The 20,149-nt window shown below is 40.3% G+C and overlaps 1 protein-coding gene across 7 annotated transcripts in view; it reads left to right on the top strand.

The window, feature by feature from the left end:
* Positions 1–20,149, top strand: part of dlg2 (discs, large homolog 2 (Drosophila)) — a 240,286-nt gene that overhangs the window by 205,558 nt on the left and 14,579 nt on the right. For all 7 annotated transcript variants that reach the window (XM_078266799.1, XM_078266800.1, XM_078266798.1 and 4 more), the window contains 5 exons: positions 3,345–3,501; positions 7,786–7,888; positions 14,691–14,805; positions 15,271–15,447; positions 17,812–17,887. In XM_078266799.1, coding sequence (XP_078122925.1) covers positions 3,345–3,501; positions 7,786–7,888; positions 14,691–14,805; positions 15,271–15,447; positions 17,812–17,887 — 628 coding nt within the window. The remainder of the gene's footprint in view (positions 1–3,344; positions 3,502–7,785; positions 7,889–14,690; positions 14,806–15,270; positions 15,448–17,811; positions 17,888–20,149) is intronic.

The following is a 20,149-nucleotide window of genomic DNA, read 5'->3' as shown; positions in this document are numbered from 1 at the left end:
CCGCATATTCCATCGCATTTTTTAAGAAAACGTGCCGCATAATCAAGGATTTTTACCCGCAACAATCACAAAAAAACTTCGCATTTTTCTGGAATGATTATTTAAACAAAAAAACATGGTCAATTTGTTAAAGGTTTTCAAGTATTCTTCATATGTGCAAACCAGTTTATGATGAGCCGCTGTGTTATACCTCTGGCTGTAGGTTTAGTTGTGTGTGGTAAACACCATCATTTCTAAAGAAGTTAATATAGTTGAAGGACATTATGGTATGTGGGTACACAACCATTAGGTGCTTTCCATTCAGGTAATTATTTTTCAGTCCACCCTCGGTCCTCCAGCCCATGAGCCAAATATCCTTTATATATATTCCTTCCGCTTTATTTTTTGTTGGAATTTTAAACTCCGGTGCTATGGTTAACTCCTCAGCTCCTCTCTGCAGGGTAAATCCAGACAGCTAGGTAGACTGTCCAATCTGAGTTTTCTCTCGCACGACCATTTTGCAGTGCACTTAGCACTGCCCAAGACGATTGTGATTGGTTTAAAGAAATGCATCCTGGAACTAGCCAGACCTTCCTCTGCTCCGCAGCATGTGGATGGTCTGGCAAAGCAAGACTACCAATCCAAGAACCCAATTATTTATTGTTTTTACTCAGAAAGACAACATTGCTGCTGTTTGCAATTCTCTCTGTCGCTTAAAGTACACTGGCTACATAGGGCCCCTTAATCAATGACAGACACTCAAGTGTTTCCTTATCTGAATGGAGAGTCTAAGGGCAAAGGATGATATATTGTGATGTCCATGTTAACACATGCAACACACACCTTATGTCTCTGTGGTCTCATCATAGGGACATAATAGTTCTACTAATTTAGTTTAAATTATAAAACTACTTGGTAACTATTCTGTGCTCCTCAAACTATTTCTTACAAACACATGAGCTCAGTTTAAAGTTTCCCTTGCAAAACAAACTGATTTAATCCAAGGCCTTCATACTGGTATTATCCAGTTTAAACCTGATTCCTTAGATGTACATCTTGGAGATCATACAATAGGTGTCTCTGCAGATACGGAACAGAGATATTTTTCAAACTGAAAATGTCATGAACAAGATGAAGAAGAACCACCAAATGTATTGTAACCTATAATTCATGTTTATGATGTTCCATGATTAATCATGCATTTAGCATAAGGGGGTTGATTTAGAGTCTCATGTGAACCATGCAACTATAATAACCACAGTAACAAACCACTCACTGAGTGTTTGTTTTCCAATAAATGGTCATAGATGGGGTTTATTCCCAGACATTGTGCTAGGTATGATATAGGAAGCATAAACAATTCTCTTCGCATTAAGTCACTCGCTCTTTGCATTACTGATTCCTTCATCTGTTCCACAGCAGCTTTCTGTAAACTCTTCTCTATTTATAACTTAGACAAAATGTCAATTAATTCGGGCATCAATATTGCATTGCTGCGTGATCAGAAGATGTTTTTATCATAAAACTTCAGGGTTGCAAACGTGGTTGAAAACGACAGTGATTGTGCTCCATTAGAAATGTCTGAACATCAGCCTGTTGTTGAAAGCTGATTTTATTCTGCCTATTTTCAAGGTGAGAATTCATAGAGAGGGTGCTGTCACAAACTCTAAAATATGTTACAGTTTAGCATAAAAAATCATGTGTTTGTACAAAATATTGGTCAAGTTAAGACCACCAGTTTCTGTTCAGCCAGAAACTCAGACGGTAAATACGAGGCTGGCTCTGTAGACAGTGAAGCACTATATGTGGTACTGAAACCATTGGTGGAGCACAGAGGACACGTAGAGGGTACCTCTGAAGAACCAAAAGGAAATGAAGCAAATACTCAAACAGCTTTGTTCTAAAAAGCCTCGTAGAAATGGCCTACACTGCCCAATGATGGGTTTAACTTCTTCATGCTCCTGCACAGCACAATCACCAGTGTAAAGACTAGGAAAGTGTCTATATGTGTCCACTCTTTTCAGTGTTAAATTTACACTTGTAACCTAACCCTGTAATGAGTTGAAAATCAACATGTAAATGGACTATATTTATATAGCGCTTTTCTAGTCCTCAAAGCGCTTTAACATAGTACAGGAACCATTCACACACATTCATACACTGTGGCCGAGGCTGCCACCTGCTCATCAGATAAACATTTACACACATTTACACTCCGATGGTGCAGCATCGGGGGCACCTCTGGGTTCAGTGTGTTGCCCAAGGACGCTTTGACATGAAACTGCAGGGCCAGGGATCGCACCACCAACCTAGGCGCCCGCTCTACCACCTGAGCCACAGCCACTGCAACACTGAGTAGTGTTAATATTACTCTACACTAGTGTCAGTGTTACAAATTCTAAACTACCTGACTACACTGGCCTCCAATTTAGTAACACTAATGGGTGTAACAAAATTTACACTGAGGGTGTAAAATGTTGTGGACAACCAACCAACAAAAAAATTAAAATAAAAAAAAAAAAAAACCTAACCACATTACAAAATTACAAGACTACAAATTTCACAAAATATGTGTGCATTTAAAAGCAGGTACACCACAAAAGCAATACATAACCTTTAACAATTCAGCATGGAGTCACAAAATTACAGTATGGGATAATGTAGTGTCTGCATTCCCCAGCAGATGACAGTATGCTGCTTACATTCGTGATGGCATTGCTGAACTTGGCAAAAAAGCAAAATGCTAAATAGTTTGATTTCAGTGTTGTTTAGTTTTCTTGATATCATTCCTGTTTGACAATGCAGAATAACTACTACTGTCATCAGCCAATAGGCTTCCCTGCTCCCATTGTCTCTCTGTGTACACAGTGGGGACTAATTCAGTGCTAAACAACAAACATATTTCCATATGGGCTGCCTTAAACCAAATCTTATTAAAATCGGAGTCTGTGGCCTAAAGTAGATCTATATTTCAGTCAGTACTCTGAAAATGCTACTTCAACCCTATAGGGAGCTAGAGTCCTTCAGTATATGTTTGGAGACGTCCCTTGCATGTATCCTAGTGTGTGTGCATGTGTGTGAGAGAGCGACAGAGAGAGAAAGCAAGCCAGTGTGTGTGTAAGCATGTGACAAGGTTCCTTTTCCGTCAGAACAGAATTGGGGACAAGTGATCCTAAGTAGAGCACCGTCCCCCTGTGGAGCTCCAGCAGTATTTGAGCTCCGTTGCCTGAGCAAAGCATCACTGAGGCTTTTGTCGACGTACCGTGCGATTGTTGTCCACCTCTCTGTTCTCCTCCGCCCGAGCTGAAGATGCTGAAACCCACCGACTCCCCCGAGCTGATGTACTATCTGAACTGTCTGTACAGGGAACCCAGGAAGGTTGTGCTCCACAAAGGCTCCACAGGCCTGGGCTTCAACATTGTGGGCGGTGAAGACGGTGAGGGCATCTTTGTCTCCTTCATCCTGGCCGGAGGGCCCGCTGACCTGAGTGGAGAGCTGAGGCGAGGCGACCAGATCTTATCGGTGAGTGCACAACACACACCTCAGCCTGATTCTATAGATATAAGACACACAGCAATGCTGGAAACGTCCAAAAGTGATTACAATTATACGTCATGGGTCATTTGTTGATACATCAACATCTGGATTTGGATTCATATGTTAAGAAATGTGTGGTGTATTGATCGAGTATAAGAGCCTTTCATAACTCAAAAAACAAGCTGCTTACATCCAAATGTCAACAATCTGCTTACCTGTTACATGTTTAAAATATTTCAATCAGAAGGGATCACAAAAAAACAACTAATTGAACAAAACTGGAAACAAGGTTCGCTCACTGCAAATACAGATCTACTTTTAAAATGTGAGCAAGTACAGATCTACTTTTAAAATGGTCGGCTCTTGTTAAACCTGTGTGTTCCCTGCATATTAATAGAGAGTGTAATAGTCCTACTGGCCTAGATTCATTTTCAAGGCCAAACACTAACAACCTGGGCTTTTCGTCCCGTCCCTGCAGTATTTCTCCAATTACGAGGTGTAGAGTGTCTGTGGTAGCTAATAGTAAGTTTATTTTATGCTGATCTTTTTAAATATTTGGTATGCTTGGAGCTCCAGAAGTCAGATTGTATTCCTGGGTTTCTCATTCAGAACCCATTTTGAGACCTTGTTAAATCATCTTAGCTTTAAACATCACCACAACTCTTTGTGCTTGGGTTGAGGCCTTGTTCACCCTATAGTCCAAACATAGAGTAGCGGTTGTTGGCCTGTTAAATAAGGAAATGAAGGTGGGTAAGGTCTACATTTTACCAAACCAACAGAGTCTTCTTTTACTTTCTGTAATGTACGTATGTAGACTAAAATAACTGCTTTTATAAATTCCCTACCACAGTGCCACACGGCTAGCCTGGATGCCAGCCAAACTTAGCCCCGCCCACAACATTTGAGGTCGGGAAGTTCGGTCTGGACTTGATCCGTTGTGGAGCAACTATGCTCGAACCAGAGCTGTTCGGACCAATCAAATTGTCAGGGCGGGCTTTATATGATGATGGACAGATGATCAACAGTTTCGTAATCAACCACGTCACCAAATAGCGCTTGGGTTGAATTCATTTACAACAAAGATGGCTGCCATCGCGTCTGTTATAGAAGATATCGACAGTGCATTCATTTTAAAAGAGGAACAGAGAACCGCGATCACGTATGTAGACACATTGCCACACCTGTCCGCACGACACGGACCTTTGCTCTGTCGAAGCCTGCCTTTGATTTGCAGCTTCTGTGACGTCTGTCTCCGTTGCTCTGATTGGTTGCAGGTCTATCCAATTGAGTGCAGAGGCCTTTTCTTTCCTGGTTGGGTTGAAACACGCCCCATAATCCCAGCCCAATGGAGCAGTATCAGACTCATATTCTGACAAGAATCTGAGTATGATGACGTCAGGCTACCACACGGCTCCTCTCTAAAACACCTATGAATCCAGTAGAATTGAAACCATTAGTTCATTTATCAATAAGATGATCAACAGTAAAATAATCAGCAACAACTTTGATAAGCAATTAATGCTTTAAGTCATTTCAGTCAATCAAAAACTCCCTGATTTGAGCTTCTCAAATGGGAGAATTTGCTGCTTTTTTCACCATTGTAAATTAAATATCTTTGGGTTTTGGACTGTTGGTTGGACAAAACAAGCCATATTAGAAATTATTTGTGATTGCAGCCTTAATATCCAGTATAATTTTCTACAAAGAGTCTGACTGATGGCCAAACTCTGGTCCAATCTGTGAAGAGTATGGGCAGAGATGTATAGTAATTAAGTAGAACTACTTCACACTGTACTTAAGTACTAAAAGGCTGTATCTGTACTCTACTGGAGTATTATTTTTTTTCTCCTACTTCCACTTTTACTTGAGTACATATTTTCGATGAGTTTAATACTTTTACTCAGATAATTTTTTTATGTGCTGCATCGTTATTCGTTACTGTTGTGAATTCCTCACACTACGGAGACTGTGTAGGTTAGTGTGTGTAGTTACGGCTACGTTAGTTACGTAGGAAATCCCCGAGATTGTGTTTCTTTTCATTACGGTCGCCCGTTCAGAAGTCAGAGACGAGTTTGTACTCTTTCTATTTAGCTATTGTTAAGCTGTTCCTGCGTTGTTTGAGTCTGCAGTGAGTCCTGAATGTTAAACGTTTGACCGTGTGATATGAAGCTGTTGGTTTATCTGTATTTTGCTAGGTTGTTAACTTCCCTGTTCATCACGTTACTAGCTAGTGTGTGATACGTTTTTTGGGGCTTTCGTTACTGTGCTGGAGAGGATGTTCATTTTACTTGCACAGTGTGATAATTGTACATTTTATTTCAGTATTTGTTCATATTTGTTATTTTTAATATAATATATTTAATATTTGTTAATTCCTTTGGCTACAGCCTAGGCTAAACATTTGACATAATATAAACAATATGATATTCAAACTTTTGACTGCTTTCTTTAATAACTACATACACTTTTACTTTCAATACTTGAGTAGTACATTTTAAGATAAACTACTTGCAATACTTAAGTACAAAATATGTTGAATACTTTAGTACTTCTACTTAAGTGTGGTGCTTAAAGAGCACTTCAACTTCTACTCAAGTCACTTTTTTGATAGAGCACTTGTACTTACTCAAGTATGGGTCTGTAGTACTTTATACATATCTGAGTATGGGCAAGATATCACCGTATGCCAGAGTTGCAACAGACTCTTCCCCATGAATGAGAAACACAGCTTTTTTACAGTAAAGAGCTGATGTGCAATCCTTTTCCAAGTGTCTCTGCAATGTAACCAAACACTCAGTATTCTGCATGCAATGTGTAATAAAGTCCATATATTTCTAACCTTGTCAAAAAGAATATCTTTGAAGTCTTTGTGATCTGATCTTGAAATGAGTTTGTCACATCTGAGTCATTTGAATATGGTTATTATTTGGAGTTATTATTCAGTTCCAGGTTTTCTTCTGAATTCCACACTTACACACAATGTAAAAAAAAAGGATGATGTGGTGATATTTCACCTAATGTGGGCAGCTATAATCTGAGGGATAAATACATTAAAGACTTTTGTGTTTTGACACTATGGGATAATAATCCCTTGATTTAGTCAGCATCTACATCTTTACAACCCACCTGCATTGTTTGGTCCCAGTATTCACGACTGCCGGAAACCAAATTATAAAAATGAATGTATGTATGCACTTGCTGAGATGATGAGCAGACTACACAGTGGGCAATAGCTGGTAGTGAATTGTTCTGCCTTATTATAGTTAATTGTTATAGTTTGCCTCCCACACTAATCCCACACTGTGCTACAGATGACACTCATTGCATTGCAGTGTTATGGTAAATCAACATGGCACTATCTGGCTGCTCGCTCTACCTTGATGAAAGCAGGCACATAATATTCCAACAGTGGCCTGGGTTTGAAGTCTAACAATAACTTCCTCTGTCTCTCCTCACCTATTGAACATACACTCTTCTATCTCTGTACACACTATGTTCATATCCAGTTCATATTGCACTTAACACCTGGGGCTCTTTGGTCTGTTCTCCTAACACTGAAACACAGCACACGGCCTGTGAAGGAACAGGTGTGTCAGAGATAAGTGTAAAACTGTGTTCTCCTAGTGAAGCAACACAGAAACAGATGACCATTTTAATGTGTTAAATTGAGCCTGCCCTTCACGTTGTGAGGAAGATGATGTGGTTTCAGCAGCAGCACTTATTATAATGTGAGAAAGCTGAACACTTGCTATGCTACTGTAATGAAAGATGCAGAGAAAAAAAGTTTCAGCCAGTGTCCCGAAAAATATTTTCACCAAAAGAATCTTGAATTAATGGGTTACAGAGGCATTTGTGTTTAGATGCATCGCACCTCTCGAAAAATGTTTGCAGGTCCTTCACAAAGGTATCACACAGTTTCAAAGTTTCTTGAATATTTCTGGAAACAGATTTTTATGGCAAATTCTGTCAGCAAAAATATGAGACAAACAGTAAAAGAAAGATCTACTATACTGATTTTTGTGTAAGATTTTCTACCTCCATTCATTGCACCTCAACCATGGACATTTGGCCAGATTACAACTTTGCACTAAACAGTGAAATGAATATGTACCTATAGTGTTGTTTTATTCAAAGGATACCATGTATTTGCACTGGTGTGGGATAACAGCTAGCATTGTGTTCATTTCGGTTGCAGGTCATTGTACTGTGTAAAATAAAACAGAAATTCCACCAAAATAATCCTGGGAATTGTCCTTGTTGTTCACACAGGTAAATGGTATTGACCTACGAGGAGCCACACATGAACAAGCGGCAGCAGCACTGAAAGGAGCCGGACAGGTGGTCACCATCATTGCCCAGTACAGACCAGAAGGTGAGTCAGCACAAACAACATGTTGCTGTGAAAACACAGGAACCCTGTGGTGTGAATGTCCTGCTAAACAGCACAAACATACCCAGGATAATGCTAAAGTAGGTCTCCTGTACCCACTGAGTGATTTGGTTATAATCAGGCCAAGTGATGGCTCACCTTGTTTCATTGCTAACACATCACTGCCATATACTTCCAAGTATTAAAGCTCTGTTGAACAGTGACAATAAAAACATCCTCCATAATTCTATTTTAAAGATGGTGAAGTGAGTGACAGACATTGACAGCCCATACACAGATCTTGGCCAAGAACCTACAAGAATAATGTGATTACTACATACTGTACTCTAGGATACTGCCCCTCATAAACTTGCAGGAAAACTGTTCTTCACATAGACTTTATGTTTAAAATATTGTCATTAATTTACAAGTTAAACATCTAAGTAAGAGGCAGTGTTTTAAGGACTTGAAGTGATATTATACCAACTTAAATCAAGCTCTATGTCATCTTTGTGTGGGCATTGTGTTTAGATGAAGGTGAAGGACGGCCGAGAGCCTACGCAGCTTCCGACAAAGGGTAAAAACACATCTTTTCCGACTGCACCTCGGATTAAAAAAATAAAATAAAATAAAATATATATATATATACGTAAAGCTGCACTTTCATATGGCTCTTTGTGGTTTAGCTTATTTAAAGCTAATGTACTTGCACTTACTACTTGTTATCTGGGGTTTGCACCTTCAAGGTTGAAAGCACTTAATTGGAAGTCGCTTTGGATAAAAGCGTCAGCTAAATGACATGTAATGTAACATGTTTGGCTTTCCTCCGTGATGCCAGTGCTTGGAGCTCCCAGCGGAGGTCTGCTGAGATTGGCCAGATGACAGAAAACAACACAGTCTGTATCATCCGGTGGATTTCAGCAGACCTCTGCTGACCCGCTCCGTCTGCAACATTGATCTAAACACAATGCCCACACAAAGATGACACAGAGCTGGATTTAAATCAGAAGTATCCCTAATCTGCCTCCATGTTGTGACAGCTTTACCAATCTGCACCTGAGCTGTGGAGGTATGGAGGTTAGCCTGAGAAACATTCTGCCTGTGGGGCAGCTCAGAGCAAGAAAGGTCTTCACTTGTCATCAAGTTTGACGCTAGCCGGACAATTGTACCAACGCATAGCTGAAACTGGGAACTTTAAGGTCACTTCTCATTTCATCTTTGGTTTGACATTTTCAGTTCCCAAAGTTTCTTTTGTCCATTTAATACGCCACACATGACAGCAGGGATTTCACTCAGAGGATTCTACCACTGAAAGTACGGTTCCCTTGTGGATGAGTTTTGAGTTAAGGTGACACTGTAACTGAACTTCTTCTGTCAGATTTCACCGTCAGAATAAGAGCTCCATGAGTCTTAGTGAAAGTGTCCAAGTGTCCAAAAAAAGTAAAGAGGTGTTCTTAAGCCTGGCTCTGTGCATTTCCCCAGTTTGTTGAATGGGTGGCAATGGGAAGCAGTTTTTATTGAGTTGTACAGTGTAATGACAAATTCATGATATCTTTATCTTAAAATAGTGCAGGTGCCATACATTAAATGCATTTTTTCTGAAACATTCCAATCCTTGGTCTTTTCTTAAAAGCCCAAAGACAAGACATGTTGAATCATTTAAAGTTTTCCTACTGACACAAAGTTTCTCAAAAGGGTTTAAAAAAGTAGTAATGATACAATCTGATTCAACAAACAACATTATATTTGTCTTAAATTGGTTTGTGGTTTATTTGTCCTGTAGCATCAGCATGTAAATTGTAATAACCCATGCAGGGCATTCATGCTAATTCAAATCTAGCAGACTGTCTGCCAACCTTCTGTAAGTTAACGTGTAGTGGATCCGACAGCTTTGACTGGTGACATGCCTTCTGTGATTAAGGTCAACAGCAGCAGTATCTACTTGAGGGCTGTAGAGGCACTGACTCATGGCCAGAGACCTCTCAATGTCTCAGAGGTGCCAAACTCACAAACTGTCCAGACCCTTATACCGAGAGCTGTGGTGGGTGTTTGCCTCAAAAGATTCTACATCAAGGTTCTTTCCTCTCCGATCTAAAACCGATTAAAAACATTCAAGAAGTCAAAAACTTTCTCTGTGGAGTCAAGGTTCTTTATACATTTCTTGGTTAATGCTTTAACATCAGTCAGTCAAAATTGTTGGCAACAACTGTTTTGGAGAATGTTCTTGCTTTTGCTTCTCAAACATGACCTATTGTAAAAAGATCTTGAGAGCTGATGAAAATGTTCCATCCCGCTCAGACTGACTTTGCTCTGTCTCACAGGAGACTCTTCAGTGGCAAAGATCAGTATTCATCAAGTTCAATCTGAAGCCTTCTGTAATCAGAGGCCTATACTACGAAGCAAGATTTGGGGTTACCAAGGTAACTTCAGGTTTAACCCAGGGTTTTGTGTGTCACGACGGTGGGTCACTTGTTACCGGGTTACATCGCCATGGTAACTTATACTGAACACCTTCCTGGATTTAGCTGCAGCGACTGTATTGCTTTTTGCCTGTTTTACGTGTCTGTCTTCTATGTATTTCTGTAGGAATATCGTTTGCTCTTCTTGTGTAAAATATGCTGCTCTGGTAGACTTGTCCATGGTTGCGATTAGTCATATGGTGCAAACACCGCCCCTTTTATTTGAACACGCTCGTCGCTAGATTGGGAAAACCTGGGTTTATTGAACAAGCTGATAACCACCGTCGTGTCACACCTTGTGCGGGTCTTTGGTTATGTTTGGTGAAGCCGGGTAACGAATATAAATCCAGGGAATGTTGACCTTGTTTGGTAATACAGTCCTCAGGAGTCTTAGTTTAGTGATGATTCGGTAATCCGTTTTATCGAATGTTCCCATCTCACTTTTCGAACTTGTTGCCTTGTTCCCATCTGAGGGGGCATCCTACAGCGGACTAACTGGGCTCTAAACACCTCTGGGACTAACAATTGCTTTCTCTTCTTACCCATCAGAACTTGCTCTATGCTCACCGCGACGGGCCCCCTCTCCTGCACCAGGTTTGTGCCATTGGCACCTGCTCTGAGCTTTAGCATGATTCAGTGAGAGTCACTGAGTGTATGTGATCACAGACAGTCTGTTCACTCCTCTACACCAAGCGTTTGACCCTCTGAAGCACACCTGATTTTTTCCTCTCCCAACCTGTTTGACTCTCACGCCTCCACTGCACATGCACTTTTCAAACCCTCCTGACTTTACCTTTTGTTCCTGTGCTCCCAGACCATGACCCTTTTACAGTGTCCTTTTTTCTTCCCTTTTGGAAATGTCATTAAAATGATGTGCTCTTTTTAAGTGTACTGTGTTTTGAGGAGGTTAGTACATGTAGACACAGTTACTCATTTATCACAGCTCAGTCTAATGGCTCTATAGAGTATTTATTTGGTTTCATTACACACCTTTGTTTTAATGTTCAGTTCAGCTGTCAACAGATTTCATTAGGAGCTGTTTTCCAACAGAGGTAGATGATAGTCACTGTCCACTGTGATCCAGATTAACATTGCTGTTTTTGTTGTGAACCCCAAAAAATGAAATTCCCTTCCCTTCTATTATCCTAGGGAGGTGGCAGAGGGGTTAGCAGTCAACAGCTCATACAGATAGCTTTCAAGCCAGGGAGCGGAGTTCAATTCCCAGGGAAAACAAAAGACTTTCACCCAGGAAATGTTCCTTGGGAGTGTTTCAATCCAAACCACGATCTTTTTCCTAAACTTAACTAGTTGTTTCGGTGCCTTAACTTAACTTCCATTGCTGCATAACACTAAATTTTTTTTGCCTAAACATAACCGTAACGACCGGCAGCTCGCTGTGGTCTGTACCCAGCTCACAGTCACCTATTCTCAGGTAACTGAACCACCAACTACCGCTGACCGGCATTATGCGGAGCACTACGCGGAGCACTACGCGGAGCACCACGCGGAGCACCACGCGGAGCACCACGCGGAGCACCACGCGGAGCACCGTAGCCAGCGACACAGAGCTCTGTAGCGACTAAACACACCTACTAACTGCTGCTGATACGTCGAGCTGTGACGGAGGTCTGTAGCGACTTAAACAGCTAGCAACTGCTGCTCTGTAGCACGGATCTCAGTAGCCGATGTCACGTGACCAGCCGGCGGTCTCCTAGTTTTTGTATGATAACAAACGTTTTAGTGTGCATAAATGTTCGTACGATATCATACAAAGTTGAATATTTCTTCCTTTGTGGCAAGTTTTAGCAGGCTACTGAATGTTAATTTAAGAAGTGGTGTCCACCTGCGTAGGGAAGAGACTTCTGAAGGATCACGTCATGGCTCTTTGTTGATTTGTCACATTGCATAACAATAGTGGTCAACATTGATTTACAAAACATTAGGCCTTGGTAAGTTGACACATACTGTGTGTGTGTGTGTGTGTGTGTGTGTGTGTGTGTGTGTGTGTGTGTGTGTGTGTGTGTGTGTGTGTGTGTGTGTGAGAGACGTGTGCGTGTGAGGTGTACAGTGGTTACTATTGCAAAACAAGCCCAACAAGGTGATGAAATGATTTGATGCGAAGCTGATGATTCTGGATATTCATCTCATTCAACTTATTTTCAACAAAACAAACTACTAAAAACACACTAGATCTGCAGGGTAACTAACACATAACCATTCTCAAAAAAACTAAAGCAAATGTTATGTGTCTCATGATAAGAGTTTAATCTTCATTAGTAATTGGCAACAGAATTTGTGTTGCAGTTCAGATACAGGCTAACAGGAAAAAAACTGGAAAACAGACAGGTTTGCCTCGTGACATGTTCAGGGCCATTTACAAGGACATCTGTTTTGTTCTGTTTTCTGTTTTGAGTCCAGCTAACTAGTATTGAGTTTAGTTAAATATTTTAACAGAATGGGGTGACCTCTAGCTCACCCAGTGTGCGCCCCGTATGCTGAGTCCTTGGCAGTGGCCCGGGTTTGAATCCGACCTGCGGCCCTTTGCTGCATGTTGTCTTTCTGTTTTCAAGCTGTCCTGTCAATTAAAAGCCATAAAAGCCTCCAAATGTGTGTATATATATATACACACACACACACACACACGTATACACTGAACACTCTTGGGAGTGTGTGTATGTGTGAAGGTCAGGTTAAAGTGGCTTTAACCAAACAAAACTCAAAGAACCCCTGTAAAAGCCAAAGGCCATCTATTACCCGAAAACACTGTACATTCCTCATATCATTGGAAAACTAGAAACCTGTCTGGTGCGTCCGTCTGCACTTGTCTCCGCCCCTGCACTGCCGCTGTGCAGCCACAGGAGAGAGAGACTCCAGTCTCACAGTTGGACTGTGTGCAGAGAACAGACAGCAGGAGCACCAGGGGAACACAAATATAAGAAAGAGACAACAGCAGTAGAGGATATAACATCAAAGTGAACATGCAGACAGGTATGTGAGACCTATTTTAGTGCAAGATGGGCAGAAAAAACAACAGGGAGGTTAGTTTAAAGTAAATAGAAATTTCTAAACTTAGATTGTGATTTTGCATTCTGTTGTGGACGATTATCCAGTATCAAAGGGTCTCCTCATTTCAGTTTCCATTGCTCACATGTATAGGCTCAGCCTTGTTTAGTAGCCTAATGGGATGGTGAGGAAGCACATCAGTGTCAGAGGAAGCATGGAAGAGTTTCATGCAAGTGTGGCAGCCTGTAGACATTATAACACTGAAAAATGAAATTACAACATGTTTAGTATTTTAAGCTATATTTACAGTGTATCTTTACTTGTCCTGATTTCTAAAATCCAGGTTGTGCAGTCAGTGGTTGGTTGTGTCATGACAGAACATGTCAAGTCTCTGGTTGATTTTTTTAAAGTGACAGATTAGCCAGCCATGCATTAAGTTATCAGCTTTTTCATCCTCACAGTGACCGCACTGTCAGGACAAGCCTACTTGTCAACAGAGTGACGGCTTTCCACATCCTGACATCCTCTTTCACTTTGCTAAGAGCAATTCAGTTCATGGTTCCAGACATTACTGACTGGAAATGCTGGGGCATCGATGTAAACAAAAGAAACAAGTCATGTGTTCTCTTCTCAGTTTAATGGTAGACGTCTATGAATACAGCAACACAAAGATGTCTTATATCAGTTCCCTGTACATATTTCCCTTAATATGTTAAGGTGTTTGTTATTTAATTTTTGTCTGAATATCAATTTATGTCAGTCAAGTTTGGCTCGCAGTCACTTGCAAGGTTAAGAGTTATTCCAACAAATGAAAATCAAAAAGCTGTTCATTACATACAGTTTGGCATGTACTTATGGGGAAATATATTGTAGATGTAGACAGTGTAAAATACATTTTTACACCAGTGGTCCCCTTTAGACTATGTGAAACAGAAACATAGGTTTGAGTTGTTTTAGTATAACAACTACAGAGTATTGATGACAAGTTGGTAGAAAACTACATGCCACCAACTTAGAACACACTATTTTAAGAGGTGTAAGAAACTCTGTGTTGAAATATGACTGTAGATATAGAGTATATCTACTGTATGTATCCATGTGCTTAAATATTGGGCATGTGCATCCAGTGCACTGTTTTAAGCTCACATAAAAATGATCAATGATACAATATCACATTTTGAGTGTAAATTTCTCTTGAGCACACTTCCTTCCTTTATCATCAGCTCCGTTAATTCTATTGTCGTCAGAAAGATCAAGGTTTCAAATAAATCACTTTTCACTTAATATGGAACACTTTTACTTTTAGTAGCATCATTGGACTGACTTCTAATCTTGTCTCGCAGAGTACGGGCGTTTTGAGGCCAAAATCCATGACCTGCGGGAACAGATGATGAACCACAGCATGAGCTCTGGCTCGGGATCCCTGCGAACCAATCAGAAGAGATCGCTCTATGTGAGGTTGGTCTTTTTAGGATTTCACCCTAGTTTTGAATGTTCAAGCTAAATTCAGGGGGAAAAAAACTGTCCATTCCATGCCCCAAATTTCTTGGATGTGATATCTGCAATGATTTATTCCAGGCAACATGGTACAAGTATATGAATAGTGTCTTTTAAAAGGGTTGTGTTTACTTATCACACGGATGACTGAGCAGATGTGACCATGTGTGGGCTGAATTTAATGTAACGATTGTACACACACTTACATATTAAACCAGGTTTGAGATCTGTGACTGAAACAGAGGAACGTTTCTTATTATAGCAACCCCCATGGACCAACAGTCACTATTCTCTCTGACCTGGTAACGCTGTGCTTCTAGTGTCTCACTACTCAATTAGAAAAGACCTCACATGGAGAAAAGTGGAAAAATAATGCAGGAATTCTGTGTATTTGTAATACTGATCCTGATATCTTCCACTGAATAGGGCACTGTTTGACTATGAGAAGTCAAAGGACAGCGGCCTCCCCAGCCAAGGGCTCAGCTTCAGGTATGGGGACATCCTCCACGTCATCAACGCCTCAGATGATGAGTGGTGGCAGGCCCGCCGTGTCACCCCACATGGGGACAGTGAGGAAATGGGTGTCATCCCCAGCAAGAGACGGTAAGCAGTGGATAGAAATCTGTCTCTGGGTGAGGAAACTCTAGAAGCCTGTCGATGATTTGTGACAATAATATTGATTGTCCTAAAAGAGGAACAATGGTTGGTCAATAAGGCGACATTGCCTCCGTAGAGAGCGAGAGAGAGAGAGAGAGAGAGAGAGAGAGATAGATAGATAGATAGATAGATAGATAGATAGATAGATAGATAGATAGATAGATAGATAGATATATTGGGAAATTACTCTTATTCAGCAGCAAGTTACAAGTAACCAAGGACATACACACATACAGAAAATACAAGAAATATACTAGAAATAATAAATAAGATATAAAATAAGAACGAAGAAATACTGAAAAATATACTTAGAGGGATGAAAAAAATGAACATGTATATACAAGTGTAGAATAAAATGTACAACCTACATACATAGTATATATAACAAAATTAAATATGTATATATTAAATATGAAGTAACCAGTGTGCAAGTAGCACAATACTGCAATATTGTAATGTGTGTGTGGTAATGAGATAGTTATCTTACACACAGCTGTGAATTGTTGTACAGTTTTATGGAATGTGGCAGGAATGATTTTGTGTAGCGGTCCGTGCGACATCGAAGCTGTCGGAGTCTTTGAGAGAAGGTGCTTCTCTGTTGGACCAGTGTGGTCGGGAGAGGGTGGTTCTGGGTTACCCATGAAGGATAACAGTTTGCAGCCAATAACGGAGCCAGCCTTCCTGATCAGTTTGTCCGTGATTGAGATGGAGGGAATATCTTTTGAAACACAACTCATGGACATTCCTCTATAAAGAAAGAGAGGGAAAAAATAATGATTTAAGAAAGGAAAAAAATATGTCCTCATCCATTGCTAGTGTGTGGCATTAGAAATCCATTTCCAGAAACTCAAGGGGATAACTAAAAATAAAAAGTCCATTACTAAATATGGGTTAGTACATACCACCCTCAACCAGAAAACGGCCCTATAGGTTGATTGTGTAAGCAGCTTATAACACTTATAGACCGTGTATAAAGATGGACGATGCGTCTCCACTTTTTGTAATTCTTCGCTGCCATCTTGTAATTTTGGAGCCGGTGGAGCCTCGTTTTTGAATTCCTGCCCATATGCAAACCCAACCAACCCAACCCCTGATAACGACCCATATTTACGTTTTTAAATTTACCAAATTTGTGACGTAAATCTGTAACATAGTTACATCCATGACTCATTTTAAGCCAATCCATGATGTTTTCATAACCATAATCAAGTTTTTTTGTTACCTAAACTTAGCCATGAAGTTTTGTTCCACAAAAGCCTAACCACATAGGTTAATTCCATAAAACCTAACCATGTAGTTGTGTTGCCTAAACTGTTTAACAACATAAAACAGAACAGTCACATGTTACTGTCACATGATTAAAACTGCCACCTCGGTCCCGTGTTAAAATGGTTACCGTGTGGCCGTTTCACAACATTTAATACAGTACAGTCATGTTGTTTTGGGGTCATTGGCAATCGCCCTATTCTGTCGTTTAGGTATAATAGCTTGTTCACACCAAGGCCAAATAAAATATTTGCGTCGCAACATTGCGCCATTTGGTGTGAACACGCCTTATGGTACGTGTCCATATAGGCGTTGTTTTCACGGATGGGATCGGCCAGCTTCCCAGCATTGCACGCTAGTGAGCTTGCCACCAGTTTCTCTTCACTGACCAATGACAGCAAATAAACAGTCTACACCCTCCTACAACCGCGATGGCTGCAGCTGATTGGACGAACGCCTCACGTGGCGCTGGCTGCTCCCGAATTTCAAAACGTACCATTATGGCGGCTCGTTTGGAATATGATCTCGTATTTTACGAAAATAGTTCACGGAAGCCGGCCGTTCCTCATTTGCATAACGTTGGCTGGATTCACCTTTATGCAAATAGGGAGCGGGCAACTCGACGCCCCACGACACTACCAGAATGCAGTGCACGGCTCCCATAGATATGAATGGGAAGCAGGGAAAATGGCACTGACAACGGACACACACCATCAAGGCTGGTCCATTATAAAAATTCACCAATGCATATCAGCACACTTGTCTTCATTAGGATGTCTTGACACACAATGAGCCAAATCAATACGCAGTCTAATTCCACACACCTGTGTTAAAGATGAACCCAGTACATACATGCAAACGCATATATTATTAGACAGCTCATTGACATCATATTGTTATTCATCAACACACATAGTTTGACACCCAGAGTACTAGTGTTTGAGACTTGTCCTCACCCAGAGTTTCCAGAACCTTGTGCAGCTCAGCGTGGTGTCAGCGTGTCTCTGTGGTTAACGGCTGACATGGCTGTTTTTTGCTTGGCAGGGTGGAAAGGAAAGAGCGAGCACGTCTAAAGACTGTGAAGTTCAATGCCAAGCCAGGGTTATTTGATTCAAAAGGGGTGAGTACCTGTCTGAGGTCTGCAAAGTGGCACTTTATATTACCACAGTGATGACGATGTATGGTGTCGCTCAGATATAACTTAATCTTGAAATCTTCACAGTGACTGTATGGATTCCTGTGTAACCAAACGTAGAGAAACTGCGTCATCATTTGCATTGTCAGATGTTGGTTCTTGGTTCTCACTGCAGATTGATGTCCCTGCCTAGCTTAGTCTGACAAGTTAGATATATTTCATTGATTCAATAGAACACATCAGCCAGTGTCATCATGTGTATGTGTGTCTTCATCTACACTTCCATCAAAGAAACCATTTTTCTAAAAATCACGTAATGACCAAAAACAACTAATTTCTAGTGTTAATGTATGCGCTAACACTTTACTTGAAGGTATCTACATAAAAGTGACATGACACTATCATGAACACATGACACAGTCATGACACATGAACCCTAACCCTAACGCTAACCCTAACTTGTCATGACAAAACACTTAATGACAGAAGTGTTATGTCATAAACGTTTATGACTTGTTTATAATGTTTATGACACGTTCATGACAGTGTCATGTCACTCTTATGTTGATACCTTCAAGTAAAGTGTAACCATGTATGCTTATTTATGACAGCTAAATGAGTCGGTGTCTGTTTAATACAGCCCCTATAAAAGGAAAAAAAAGCAATATAAGAGTTGGATTATCTGTTATTGATTTTGACCTTGAAATTGTCAAATGTTCTGCTCCAGTACATTTTATACTTACGTTTTTAAGTTCATGTTTCACTTTTTACATATACTATTTCATGTATACAACTATATTAAAAATGCAAGTATATTTTACCAGCTTTTAAGTTAAAAACCACAAGCAGGTGTAAAATGGTCACCTTCCAACATATCTACTGTATAAACAAGATGTTTAGTAAGTAACAAACATGAACTTTAGAGGGAAGTCTGTGCCTTTACTACACTCGAGCATGAGACCACATGGAGCCCTCAAAACTGTAGCTGTGTGAATATTAGTCATCAGCAGCGGTGTTTTGTCTTCAAATGATAATGTGAACATTATATTCATTATTTGAAGCCTCATCCTCTTCCGTTCCATCTTTTCTTTCCATCACTGCATGTTTTTTTGTGTGCTGATGACAATCTTTTCTATGTCCAAACCACAGTTATGTTACTCTCTCATAGCATGATCTCAGTAACTTTCACACCTTGCTTTTACTTTAAATGCCTCTGATGCAACTGTGGCACATCAAGAAGTACTCTGAGCTACAGTATCATTCCCAGTGGTGGAAAGTAACTAAGTACATTTCCTCCAGTACTGTACTTCAGTCCAAATGTTGAAGTACTTGTACTTTGCTTGAGTCTTTTCTTTTCGTGCCACTTTCTACTTCTCCTCCGTTACATTTCAGAGAGAAATATTGTACTTTTTACTCCACTACATTCATCTGTTACAGCTTTAGTTACTAGTTACTTTACACATTAAGATTTCTGCACACAAAACACACGTAGTTTATAAAATCTGATGTTTTATTATAAGTTAAACTACACAACAATGTACAGGCCTACAAGTCCAGCTGAAATGATTAGATGATTAAACACTTAGTTGATTGACAGAACTGTTTGGATCGTTTCCAGTTTGTAAAATGTGAGGATTTTTCTGTATTGAGTACGTTTACTTTCAATACTTTAAGTACATTTCCCTGATGATACTTACATACCTTTACATAAGTAACTTTTTCAATGCAGGACTTTTACTTGTAACAGAGTATTCTGACAGTGTGGTATTAGTACTTTTACTGAAGTAAAGGATCTGAATACTTCTTCCACCACTGCTCATTCCCAGAATGAAGGCGGTTGTTTCACTCACACTCCTGCTGTAGATGATGGAGCTCTATGCTCTTATGCTCCAGTTTTACAGATTCTGTAAAGTTTCTGTACTGATTATATACCACTGAACATGAGAGTTTAAGGAGAATTCCGACCGATTTTTACCTGAATCTTGATCGCTAGATGTCTCCGAGTACTGTCGATAGGAAAAAAAAACGACCAAAATCGGTGCCAGCAAACTGGAGTTGCTGCAGCCAGAGCCAGAGCTCCCAGTTAGCTAAAATGCCAGTTGTGGGGGCATGTTCTAAAGAGTTCCTTTGTGCCTTGACACAAAATGCAATTAAAATGTCTTTACAACATGAACAGGGCCCTTACGTGACAACAAGATGCGTTTTCAACTCAGACATTGTGAAGAAACCATTTCAATTTTAGAAACC

The sequence above is a fragment of the Sander vitreus genome, chromosome 13 (genome assembly GCF_031162955.1).
Source record: "Sander vitreus isolate 19-12246 chromosome 13, sanVit1, whole genome shotgun sequence".
NCBI lineage: Eukaryota > Metazoa > Chordata > Actinopteri > Perciformes > Percidae > Sander > Sander vitreus.
This window is presented reverse-complemented; position numbering and strand designations above follow the sequence as displayed.